Here is a 13,471-nt window from a genome sequence, read left to right as displayed (position 1 = left end):
TCCCCGCATCACCCAAGCGAAGACTGAGACCCTCAGGGTTGAAGGGAAGCACAGTGCAGGGCAGAGCTCACGGCCACCTGGATGCCCAGGAGCAGCTCTTCAGAGCACCATAAGCACCGCAGAAAAGCACTTCCCTTCTCCAAAGCGAGGGAAGGGACCTCTTGACCCAACTCCTCCAGACTCTCCTTCCCACTCTCCAGGACCACGAGCTCCCCCTTCTCAGCCAAGGCGAGCGAGATCGACTATAAATAAGGATGAGGAGGTCCCCAGTCACTTAGATCCGTTTTCTTTTTATAGCCACGCTCTTTCCAAGTGGGTGGAAGGACAGGGATACAGCAAGCGGCCCTCGGCGGGTGTATTAATAGCTCCAGCTGAAACGCTGCTCGTGGCGCCGCAGAGCCAATAAGCGGATCGCAATCGTGCCGCCAGTTCACAACGAGTCACAGGGGACCCTCCCTGACCTCAATTTCTAAACCTGGGGAGGAGGTGACAGCAGCAGGGCGGGAAAGGAAAGCCTCACCCATATGAATAGCCATGCCCCAGCCCCAAGGTGAGCACACGGTGGCTGCTCGCCTCAGGACACGCCGGTTGAGCATCGCCAGGCATCGCTCCCCATGAAGCTTCCTGGGGCACCCCAGGGATGCAAGCACATGCCTCTCCGGGCTTGGTGTGATGCCACCAGCCCACTCCACACTGCCCTCAACCACGGGGACATAGGACAGCTCAAAACACCCCATGCCTGCCCAGAGCTTAGTCCTCTCCGTCATTCTGGCTGGATGTACCACCTCACACCTCTCTCAGCACCTGAGCACTGTGCATTCTGCACTGAATTGTCACCTACAATGACGAAGCTCCCTCCCTTGCCTGCTCAGAGCCCTGCTGTCCCCCATCGGGGCATTAAACCACCCAAGCCACCCAGCAAAGCCATCTAACACAACGGATTAGCCTCCTGGTGAGGTCCCACGCTGCCACCAGACGAGATGACAGATTTGTAGGTCGAGAAAGCATCTCTGCACATCCCCACACACCAGTTCCCTCTGGCCCTGCAGAGGCACACAAAGCCAGTTGGTTTTCCCTCCCTTACCACCTAGTGCCAGCCAAAGGATGGGCCAGGGCAGCACAGGGCTCAAGCAGAGCTTCTCGCACAGCAGCACCGGGCTTTGCAAGGCTCAAGGGCCACCACACAGCCCCACAGATGTCATTTTGTGTCATCCCCAGGCTGGTTTGTGGTGGTGAATCAGCAGTTCCCTCCACCAGAGCAGCGCGGCGCTTCCCCCAAACGCATGAAAGAGAAACGCGTGTTTGCAGGCAGAGGAAGGAAAACAAAGCACGGGCGAGCAGCAGCGTGCTATTTGTGGCAACGAGCAGAGCAGAAGATGGCTGGAGCCAGGGCACACGAGGCACACACAGCAAAAGCCACCCTTCACCCATCCGCCGGCTCCGGACCAGCAGCATCACACTGTGCTCAGCATCCTGCTCTCCAGCGGGCTCTGCCCCAGGCTCCATCCAACACCTCCACCCCAGATCCCAGCCCACAGCTTGAGAGGGCTCCTGCTTTATTAAGGGTTGGAGAGCATCCACAGCCTGACAGGGATGTATCTTCTTCCCGGGCAGTGCCCGCCCAGGAAGGTCTAGAGATGGATGGGTGAAGGGCTGGGGGTTGAAGAGTGGAAAAATACCTCGTAAACAGAGACATTCAGATTACCCATAAAGCTTTTTCAGGTCAAAGGGGGAAACAGATTTTTAATAGAAAATGGAAGTTATGGGATTGGCAATAGTTATGTGACAGACGCAGGGAGTTAAACCCCTATAATCTCCTTTACCATTTAGCATTGAGCACCATCCTAATTCCACGTTTCATAAAACCGCCTCCAAATCACCGAGAGAGAGATTAAAAATTTACAAATAGCCCTGCAATATTTTTAAACCAGAAATCACTGCTCACATCTGGTCAGATGTGCTGACCCTAACCTAAATATCGAGGGCATTAATACACACAAACCTGAAGAGAGGCGGCCACAGGAGCCACAGTGGAACAGTTTCTGCTGGGGAAAGGCACACAGCTCCAGGCCTGGAGAGCGGTCTGCTGGCAGCTGGAAGCCACACAAAGCCTAGTGTGTGGCTGGACGCTGTCAAGCTTGCTCTGAGAGGTGTGTATTTTAAGTTATCAGAGCTCAATCTTCTTAGATTGTAGTAAATTACAACCTAGGGGTATTGAAATATTAATATCTCTATCCAAGCTGGGAGAAGCGAGTCATTTCACTATCATCCCTCCAGAATATTTACGAGTCTTGGTTGCTGGACTCTCCAATCTCGGATACCATCAGTGTCACAGCCAACCTCAGCGTGGCAAAGAGAGGGCTCACGGGCTTTAATGAGCAGCCAGGGCAGAGCAGCCATCAACTGAGCCCAGGATCTGTCACCAAGCCGCAGCTTTCTGGAAGAAGCAGCCAAGACACAGACAGGAGTCCTGCACGAGGAGCAGGACTGACACCCCAGCCTGTGTTATGCACTGAAGCACTGCTGCTTCCCCTTCCTCTCCTCCAAACCTCACAGAGGAGAGCCCAGCCTTTCCTACAGAGCGGATTTAGGACTGGTCCCAGACAACAGCCAGCTTCATGCCAGCACAAGTAGAGCACCATTTCTCCCAACCTAAGAAGCTTTTCCTGCCTGTGGAGCATGTGCATCATCTGCATTACCAAGCTACCCTTGCTCAGGACTCCACAGACAGCCCCGTGCTCACCCAAACCCAAGAAGCTTCTCAAGGCTGAGCAAGGGCTCTCACATCAGTAACCTGGGTAGAGACTCAGCAGAGATGGGAAAGGGCTACACACACTCTGTTTCAAGGGCATTCATGCAATCCATCCCTGATGATGCTGTTCTTCAAGGGATGGCAGAGGGCTGTGACCACCTAAGTACTTCTCCACAAAACAATGGCCTCTCCAGGCTTGACTGCTTGTCACAATTAGGCATTAAAGATGAGGTTTTGCAGCACCTTATAAAGGCCAGGCACTAGTGTCCCACTAGCAGCACCCTTCCCAGAACCTCCCTCTTGGGCTTGGTGGTCTGACACCCAAGTGCCCACCCCGGGCCTCTTCCAAGGCCAGGTAGGATGCTACTGAGGCACCATGGCAGGGGGAAGCCCACCCACAGGCCAGTGAAGGGGCTGTAGGAGCCACAGGGGCTTCTCCAGCCACAAGCTGTACAGGTCTGCAGGATGCTGCAAAGAACAGCAGGCTAAACACCACCTCACCACTCATTTATTATCCTCATTAAGGGTGCTTGACACCCGCCCTGTTCAAGGAGAAAGTGAACCGAGGCTTGGCATGCATTGCAGGGTGGGAATTACAGGTAGGCAGCAAGTCCTAATCTTTCCTCTTGATCCAGCAGTAATTCCATCACGCCCTGCCTACACCTTTGTAATGCTGGAGCAGTCCTTGGCCTTCCCTGGAAGGAGCATCCTTCGAGCCCTCACCTTCAGGACACTTGTCACAGCCTTTCTCCCAAAGAAGGGAGCAACCTAGGAACTGATGGAGCGAGGAGTGGCATCTCCAAGCATCATGGAAAGGACTGGGAGAGAAGCAGCCAAGAGAGATGGGAGGCTGGTGCCCTTCTGAGCGGACAAGAGGGGTGCACCCCTGGCACAGCAAGGGGCCACCCACCGCAGCCACCTTCCCAAGGGTTAAAGCTGTGGCCTCTGGTCCTCCACAGGTAAGGGCACAGCTCCAGCACGCCTGGAGCACAAGCTGCCTGCTCCTTAATGCATCTGCATGGAAATTAAGGCCTGAGCCACCTCCAGCTATTACGACAGCACCCAGCCTGGTGCTGCAACCCTCCCCTGGGGAGAAACACAAAGCAGCTTTCCCCACCCATTCACCTGCCCCCCAAACTCCTGCACCTCAGCCACGCCGAGCACCACGGCCAAGGAGCTGCAGACCAGTGCCAGGGGGATGTCTGGTGACATCACCAAGCCAGGGTGACAGCAAGGTGGTCCCCTGTGGGGGCCGAATGGGTACGAGGGGTGGGTGTAGAGGGACGTGCCAGAGGGCACACACACCAGCTGCCGGGCTTCCTCCAGAGCCGCCAGTCCACGCCGCCTGGCACGCCGCAGCCCGCACGCTTCACAAGGCGGAGAGGAGGATTCCCACCGCGCCCAACAGCGCGGGAAACAAGGGGTGGCATCGACCGAGCGCACCCCAAAACCTCGCTCACCTCCTCCCCTCCCTGCTCTGCTGCCTCCTTTCCCTGGTGCAGAGGAGCCAGCACAGCCCTTTCCGAGAGGCAGCAGCTGGGGCAAGGCAGCGAGCATCAGCAAGAGTCAGGAAATGGCTTTCCTACAGATTTGGTACCGCTCCGCCGGCAGATGATGGCGGCAGCACGCAGACCAGACGTGGTGGGGTTTATCCCTTCAGGGTCTACGAGCAGGGAGAGGGGAACGGGCAAAACCACGATGAGGTGGGGACGCACAGCTGGGTGCAACCTGGATTTCAGAGGGGAGACACCCTCTGCACCCAAGCCTGCCGCTGCATCAGCCTCCCAGTACAGCACACCCAGCACCTTCCCCCCCCTTTGTGCGCTCCCAGGAAGTGGCACCTTATTAACTGCCTGCTTATTTGGGTGCGAGATGACTTCATCTTAGCCCAGGCACAGCTCCATACTCGCGTGCTGCCATGTCACGAGGAATCCTGCCACAAAGAGAGGCGCCCAGTGCTATTCCCCGCACCCAGCCCACCAGCTGCTCCAAAGGAGGGTGGCACCCTGCCCACCCCTCCACCTCAGGGCCCTCTATATGGGCAGAGACCAGAGCACCACAGAGGAAAGGCAGCCCCATGCCACGGCTGCCCGAAGCCGAGCCTGCAGCTCCCAACAGCCCCCCATCCCCAGGACGGGCTGCTCAACAGCACATCCCTGCTGCTGGCACAACACAACCTATTCCTCCTGGGGAGGGGGGGGAAAGGCAAAAAAGAAAAGGCACCAAAGAACATCAGGATTGCCTAAAATACCAGTTTTCTCATTAAAAGGCAGGAGCAGCTCTAAGCCCACGCCAGGCACGGGTGAGGGCTCTGGGCAAGTCACCATCACAGCTCCTCACCATGGGAAATTTTGGCTGTCCCCAGGATAAACTAACAACCACAGGGCCCGGTGAGGAGTCCAGTGCTGCAGGCTTCTCCTCCTCCGTGCATCTAATGAGGTTTCCATGTTTCATTTCAGAGACAAACGAGCGCTGTGCCACACTGGGGAGGGGGTGGGGGGGGGGGGGGGAAGGGCTGAGATGGGGCCGAGATTAAAACACTCGAGCTGCATAGTTCACTGCACCCAGCACAGGGACAGAAATACAGTGCCAGGATATATCAGGCAGCAGACAGACCCAGCAAGAGCACGCAGGAAAGATGCTTCTCCAAGCCTCCCAATTTTGACTAGTACATTCTTCAACACGCCGCTCGCCACTTCACCTCCTCCTCCTGGCCTCACTGGCAGTGCCAGACCGACCGCCTTCCTGCTCAAGTCCCCCCCCTGCTTGCTTGCCAGCCACCTATTTTTGTTTATTTTAAGAAATAAGCAGCTGCAGCCCACGGGAGGGATTTCTAAACTTCAATGGTCCCCTGGACCAAACATTTATTTGCTTTTCAGCTTCTATTTGAGCTCTACAGCAGGAACACGTTAAAAGGATGTGCTTCGATGCCCAGAAATATTAAGTATCTGAAAGGTTTATCAGGCATTAAGCAATTCATTTTCATTTTTTTTAAATCCTATTATTGTAATGAAACTCCCATTGTATCGCTGTCCTCTCTTTGGAACCATTTGGCTTTTAACACTTTGCATCGCCAGGACCGTTCCAGGCTGAGGATGCATTTCATTTCTTAAAAAAAAAATAAACCCACAAAAAAAAAAATTAAAAAGAGAGAAAACGAGGCCACGAGGAGTTGTGCTAATGGAGGCTTTTAATTTGCTCTTCTCAGAAGAGATCGCTCTGTGGGAAGAGATCCCTTTTCCAAGAAGCTGGGGCTGAAAACATGCAGAAATGATAAACCCAGCGCAGCAGCTCTTTATTATTTATTATTTTTCACTATTGGGGGGGGAAGGGGGAAGTGATTGTAGCATCCTCAACGGTTATTTGATTTCAGTTTGGGGTTTTGTTTTCCTTTTAGCACAGTAAAAAATGCAAATGTAAGCAAAGCAGAGGCTGGCACGTTCAGCTAAGCAGATCCCAAGCACAATAGCGATTTGGGGTAAAGCTCCCGAACGCAGCTTTACTCCAGCTCGAATAAAGCAGCTATTCCATAATTAATAATTGATGGAATAATTGATCATCACCACCCAACCGGACAGGGCGGCCTATTAAACCTCAGTAAATATTTTTCATTGGAGCCACGTCGAGATAAATGCCAACATAACAGCAGCAAAGAGAAGTCTCACGGAGGGAACCAGCCCCGTCCCCTTTCCATTCACTTCCCTCCTTCCCTAAAATTTCCATCCCCCTCGTTCTTCCCAAAAGCAAACCAAAAAAATAAAAGATAATTAGGGCAAATGTCGTTTCACATCCTCCAAGCATAGGGTTCTCCAAAAGGTGGGCGCTTCCAGCACCGCATCAGCGGGCTGGCTGCTGTGTGGAGAGGTGATTTATTACAGAGAAGCAATTAAAAATTCCCGCAGATGGGGGACCGGGCGATGCCTTTATGTAACACCGATGGGTGGTTGTACCAAACACGCCACGTTTTAACTCCCCGCGCTTACACACGGCTCCTTGGCTTGTCTTTCTTTTAACGGCACCTACAGCCCAGGCTCGCTATAGAGCATCACCTCTATAGATCCGGACAGCACCCACTTCACCTCCAACTTCAAATTAATCTCTCGCCTTCGCCGTGCATCTCCGCGACACGATCGTTCGATGATTCCCCCCCCCCACACCCCAACCCTATACACCCCCAAATCTGATGGATATCACACCGCCGAGCGCAGCGTTCCTGGAGGGAAGGACGCGGGTTTTCAAGCACCGCCGGGCTCGCTGAGCCGTGCGGGATGAGAGCACCGCTCCGAGTGCTGCCGGACAGCGGGGACGCAGCTCTCCAAGTGCCGCTGCGAGCCCTCGGTCCCGACCACCGGCCCCGGGAGAAGGAGGAGGAGGAGGAGGCAGGACGCAGCGCACGTCGGTGCGGCATTATCACATCGCCAAGCGACCGCCGGCGCCCCCGAGGGGGCTCCGCCGAGGAGCGGCCCCGCGGGTGCTCCGGGCCGCGCTCCCACCGGCCCGGCCCTCCCCATACCGAGCCCCGCTCCGCACGGCGACGAGCGCTCCGAGAGCCGCGGCGAGCCCCGGCATGCTGGGGCAAGGGCACCGACAGCCCCGCGGCCGGGGCAGCCCCCCCGCCACGCTCCATCCCATCCCACCCATCATCCCCCCCCCACCACAACCCCGCGCGATGCCTGGCCGGGGCAGCCCCCTCTGCTCCATCCCATCCCACCCCATCCCACCTCACTCCCCCCGCAACCCCGCGGGATGCCCGGCCGGGGCAGCGCTCCCGCGGACCAGCCCGACGCCCGCCCGCCCGCCCCGGGGAGCCACGTACCTTTCCGCAAAGAGTACAGCAGGAAAAAAGTTACCAGCCACATGCCATAAAGAGCACCTATGGCCCCGGGCTGCGGCGCAATTGCGGACGGTGCGGTGCCCCCGGCGTGCCGCGCTCCCTGCCGCCGCGCTGCCAGCCAGGGTGAGGTGCCCAGAGCCGAGCTCGCAGCCGCTCCTCCTCCCCCTCTTCCCGGCGAGTGGCGTCGGGAGGGTGGGCCGGGCTCCCGCGCACTCCCCGCCCCCGCGCCCCGCTCCCCGTCGGCCCCGCAGGGGTGGGAGAGAGCGGCAGCCCCCGCCGAACCTGGCGCCCCTGCCTAGAGGGAGCGCACAGCCCACCCACCCCCCCCCCCACTACCTCCCATGTCCCGCACCCATCCTTCTCCAGCCCCGGTGCGCCCACGCACGCCCTTCTCCGCAGCCCGGTGAGCACCGCCAAACCGACCCACCCGCAGCCGGGCACACGGTGAGCCCGCTCCCTAAAGCCGAGCTCCGTGCTGCAACCCCAGGAGGAGGGGGCACAGCTCTGCCCATCCATCCTCTGCCCATCTGCCCCTCACCTGCATCCCAGAGGCTTTTCCCCGGGCTGAGACGTGTCCCAGCTGCAGAGCTGCCCTGGACAGATGGGGGCACGGGGGCATGGCTGGGGGCACCTTACACCTCCTGGAAACTCTGTTAGCAGCCTGAGGACAGAGAGCAGGTTCGTGCACCAGACTCTGCTGTTGCCCTGACAGGCACGCAAGCAAGATATGGCCTAGCAGACAGCATTACACACCCATCCCCTGAGCCAGCAAATAACCAATAAATACTCATTAATGCTTCACTTTGGGGTGCATTTACCCACAGCTCAATTCAAGCCGAGGCTCTTGTTCCCCAGGACTTAGTCACACCAAAGCCAATTTGTCTGGACCATTAGAGCAGTTCAGAATGTCTTTCCTTGAGGTGATTATAGCAGGTTTTCTTTGCTTTCCAAACCAGCCTTTCCAATCCCAATTTGTTAGAAAATAAAAGAAAGACCAGAGCATTCTGGTTTCACACAAAACGCTGGGTAGGAAAAGCATCACGTACCGAGCTCTGAAAAGTGCTGTTAGGATCCAGCTCAACACCAAACCATCAGCAACCAGTAAAAAAAAAATAATAATAATAAAGTAGAAAAGCAACAGTTCCTTGGCCACTTGCAACCTGCACCCGTTCACTGCGATGCTGCATATCTGGGATTCCCTTGGAAGAGCAGAGAGCTCACCCACGCTGCCGAGGTGGCACTCGCACGGTGTGGGTGAGCGATTCCCATTTCGCAGGAGGGACAGAGCCAAAGGATGTGCAGAGAAGCTGGCAGGGCTAAAAGGCTCCTGCATGCACATCCTGCACCCCCGCTTCCCCTCCCTGCTCCAGGCCACCCACACCAAAGACACCCTCCTCTCAGGGATGAGCACAAGGCACACAGCTGCCACCTAACCCATGGACGTGCACCTGCCCAGACCGCAGTGCCATAAAAGCCAACGGCAGAGATGGAACGAACACTGTGCCCATGCAGGGTGGGTCTGACACACCACAGCCTTTCTTCCTCCTCCTCCTCCTCCTCTCCCAAGATGAGCCTCCCCTTCCTCGGTGCCGCTGAGCTCCGTCACCAGCCCCCCACTCAGCCCGTTCCCAGGCCGCCTCGGCAGCTCTGTCACTGCGTGTGGGTGTCCCTGGCACACAGCTCTCCCACACATGCACGTGCTCCTCCCCAGCCCCACACCGCTCCGTGCTGCCTGGCTCGTACCCCTGGCTGTGCCATCAGCATCCCAAGAGGGGATGAAGCAGCAGATGATGCACACCCAGTGCCCACACATCCCGCTAGGAATCGAGGTGCGTTTCAATCGCCACCTACATCCCTATACAGATGTTTGCTGATAGTCGGCAAGGAAATTGGTATTCAGGCCCATACCCAAGGCAACAAGCAAATGCCAGGCTCTGGGGAGCCCCAGCCACATGCCAGGCATCTGCCCCCTTCCTCCCCAGCAGCTGCTGCAGCATGGCAGCACAAGCCAGCCTGCTCACAGGAATCTTCCAGCCACAAAAGCTGCTACAGCGTTCTGCTCCCCAACATGCAACGTTTTGGACTCAGGTGCAGCTTCGATCTCCTACTCTTGGCAGTGAAGGAAACAGGGGCACAGGGGCTGGCAGGGAGCTCACTGGCACAGCACCCAGAGGGCTGCATGGATCTCTGTTTGAGGCACATGTGCAGGGGGAGTAGTGCTACCCACCGCTTCATTTTTAGCTGCGCAGCATCTCTAGTGAGTTCCCTCATTGTTCCTGGCTGAGTATGAGCCTCTACAGAGAGCCCTAGCACACATTCACACCTCTCCACCCCAAAATATCCTCCCTCCAGGACAGGGTAGCGTATGCAGAGAGATGGGAAGCAGCACAAGAGACAACTGAAGGCTGACAGGATGCACGACGAGCCCCAGGTCACGCTTGGGGAGCCACGGCAACCCCTCGAGCAGTCTGTGCTGTTCATTATGGCCCCGTTTGCTCTTCCATTGATTGTTCAGCCCAGGCCATTTGTCAGATGCCCAGGCAAAGGTCTGGCAGGCAGGCACACCCTCGAGCTGGCTCCTGCAAGCCCACACCTGGGACTCAGCTCCAGCCCAGCAGTTAGGGACATCTGTCCTCCCACAGCTCCCACATTTGAATATGCACAGGAAGCACCCGGGCATCCCCTCTGCATGAGGGTTCAGCCCTGAGATGAACACCCTGCTAACATCCCTCCCATCACCAGGCTGGAACAGCAGCACATGCTTCACACAGCTGTGCCCAGGAAGGGCTGAAAGTCACCACATTAATTACTTGGGCAGTGCTGACCTGCACTTTGGCACCACACAGGGGGGTCTTGGGAAGCAAGGCCAGCACTAACACAGTGGGGGAAGTGGATCTCACCCTCCCTGTAGCCACTGACCTGCTGATGGAGTAAGCAGCTTGCCAGAGCCAGCAGCGAGCCCAACCACACAGCCAGCTGAGAGGTGAAACTCCCACAAAGGAATTCTTTCCCTGGCCCAAACTCCATACAAGATGCAGGAGAAGTTCCAGCAACACTCACCCACATGCTGTGCTGAGCCCAAACAGGCTCCCCCCACTTTTGAGAGAGGGGACCCTCTGCACTTCACTACACAGAACACAGGTCCTCCCCACAAGGGACGTGCCCCTGCCTCTCCCAAGGGTGAGGAGAGGTGCTGCCACAGCCACACTAACTCAAACAGCCTTCCCAGCATTTTTTCTAGTGCAGCTTCTGGACCCAGCACATCCCAGAGCTCAGAGGGCTGCGGGGTCACCCCCTCCACCCTGTTAGCCCACCAGGCGCTTTCCTCAGGGATGATTCTCCCACTGACACAGTAAAAGAGCTGCCTCTGTACAAGCACACAGTCAGCCAGCAGAAACAACAGGCAAAAGGGGGTCCTAGCAGACACCCCAGTATCTCCTGGGCTCCTGGTAAAGGGCAAAGCCTTTGCCACCCAAGGACCCAGGTGCAACACAGGACCACAGGGTGCTGCAGGGAGCATCCCTTGCCCCAGGTGTCCCTCTGGCCCTCAGGACACAGCTCACCACCCACTGCTCCCCATTCCTGTGCCCTCAGCCACCCTCCCAGACAAATCCCCCGGAGGAAGCAATCATTAAAACGACAGGGCTACTTACCCAGCAGGAGCCGATTTCCACAAAGCACTTCCTACACAGTCACAACCTTAACCTCACAGCACCTCTCCAGCACGCAGAGCCAGCCCCGCTGTGACCTCTTGCTGGCCACCCTGCTCCACAGAGTCACAGAACAGGCTTTGCTCAGCACAGCCAACCAGCCAGCCCAGTTGCTCCCAGCCAGCCTAAATGAGAAACCAGTGCCTGCTGGATGGAGGGGGAAAAAAGGCTGGGGGGTAATTGCAGGATGGGCTGCAGCTGGGATAATTGCTGGGAGCTAATTCACCTGCGTGTGAAGGCAGCACACATCCCATCCTTGCAGGGATGGCCTGTCTCCCCGGGTGCTGCAGCCTGCCCATACCCCTCCTCAGCCTGGGCAAGGGGCAGCAGCCTCTCCTTCCCACGGCTGGCCCGGGAGAGGGGCTGCGCTGAGGGGGGAGAATTCCCCCACCTTTCCTGCACGCGTGTTGCAGCCCCGCTCCGTGCCTCAGTTTCCCCAGCAGCAGATGGGAATGAGCGGCCGCCACCCGGGGCAGCGGGTGGATGAAGGTCCCGGAGGTGACGAGGGGCTTGTGCCAGGGCAAAGGGGGCTGGCAAGCCGGGCGGATGCCAGCAGGTCACCACGTCCCCAGGCGGGGCCTGCTTGAGCCCCTTGGGCTGCAGAATCGCGGAAGGATGAGATCCGAAGCCCCCCGCGCCCTCATCCCGGGTCCCCCCCGGCCAAGCGGGAGCCTGTGCCCAGGGCCGAGCAGCCGGAACCGGGCAGCCGGGACCGGACCCGGCTCCTTCCTCCCAGGGCAGCCGGTCCGGGCAGGAAGCTTGATTTTTGCTTCCCTCTAGTGTTGCATCGTGGCAGCGCGGAGCGAGGACGCGCGGCTCGGGGGGCTCCCGGGGCTGGGGCCGGTACCAGGAACCCTCCCCGGCCCCGCGGGTACCTCTCGGCCCCCAAAAGCCCGGGGGTCCGTCCCGGCCGGCTCTTAGGACCCTGACGCCCAAGTGATTTAGGGGCGCGGGTCGGGGGGGCTTTGGGCTGTTGGCACCGCTGTCACTGAGCACTATTCCTCGGTCCCAGGTTTCCCAGCACAGCCGCGATGGGGTCTGTGCCCACGCTTGGCGAGAGCCCCGACACGCAGGGATCATAGAACTGTAGGGGTTGGAAGGGACCTCAAGAGATCATCGGGTCCAACCCCCCTGCCAAAGCAGCTCCCTAGGACATATCACTCAGATAGGCGTCCAGACGGGTCTTGAATATCTCCAGAGAAGGAGACTCCACACCCCCTGGGCAGCCTAAGGAAGGAAGCCCTGTGTGATGGAGACGAGTCCTTGCCAGCTCCAGGGCAAGCTGGGAGTCACCGGGGGCTCTGCAAAGTTTTAGGAGGGCCGAGGCATTGCCCTGAGACACTAGGACTGGATTGACCAAGACCTTTCCTTGCCTCCCAGTTTCAGCCCATTGGGAAACCAGTCTGTCCATCCCCAGCAGCAGAGATGCTGGGGCTGTGCTCACGCAGCATCGCTGCTGCCTGGCTCTGGGGCAGCTGCCTGTCTTCGTGTGAGCAGTTATTTCCTAATAACCACTGCTTTGGGGCATGTGCAACATGGAAATGAGGGCTGAAGCGTTATTTACTTTGGTTGGGAGGATAATTGAAGATTGCGGAGCCGCTGCTGTTTTGGCAGAGACGTTGCTGTTGATGGATGCTCTGCCTTTTCGGGAGGAGAACAAAGGGAGAGCAAGGCGTGTGGCTGGCTCCCCGCCAGCCCGGCCCCATCACTCCATCAAGTGTTCCTCTTTGGCTCCATTAGTCACCATTTGCTGCTCTCCTGTTTTAACTAATGAGGAGACATTTTGCATTCACGTTTCCTCCTCGCGGGCCAAGTGCATCCCTGGCATCGCGGAGATGGAGGAGCAGGGCTGGCAGCCTCCAGGCTGGGCAAGCTGAGCAGCCAGCATCCCTGACTGCTGCTCCTCTTGTTCCTGCCCCTGTGCCTCATCTCCTCACACGCAGCTGTAGATTAAGCACAAAAGCAGGCTGAGCCACAGCTGGCCAGAGCCCCTCTCCCTGGTACCTGTCCATCCAGAGACTGGTGAAGCACATGGGGAATAAATAGCCTGTGCCAAGGGGAAGATCTTTGGAACTGGAAGTCTTCCCAGAGGAAAAGGACACTCCTTTTGTCCACTGTATTATTTACCCAATCCCCTTTGTGTCACAGAAAAGATTTACTTTGAGAAGATTAATG

General features: G+C 57.6%; 1 protein-coding gene across 1 annotated transcript in view; it reads right to left on the bottom strand.

Moving 5' to 3' along the window:
• The window catches only part of DSCAML1 (DS cell adhesion molecule like 1), a gene marked incomplete at both ends in the record, with an annotated part of 103,411 nt that extends 95,800 nt beyond the window's left edge, over nucleotides 1–7,611 (bottom strand). The window contains one exon of the mRNA XM_084274850.1: nucleotides 7,569–7,611. Coding sequence (XP_084130976.1) covers nucleotides 7,569–7,611 — 43 coding nt within the window. The remainder of the gene's footprint in view (nucleotides 1–7,568) is intronic.
• Nucleotides 7,612–13,471: the final 5,860 nt, after the last annotated feature.

The sequence above is a fragment of the Gallinula chloropus genome (genome assembly GCF_964237585.1).
Source record: "Gallinula chloropus genome assembly, chromosome: 24".
In the NCBI taxonomy this organism is placed as follows: domain Eukaryota; kingdom Metazoa; phylum Chordata; class Aves; order Gruiformes; family Rallidae; genus Gallinula; species Gallinula chloropus.
Note: the sequence above shows the minus strand (reverse complement) of the source record. Positions and strands in the feature narration are given on the sequence as shown.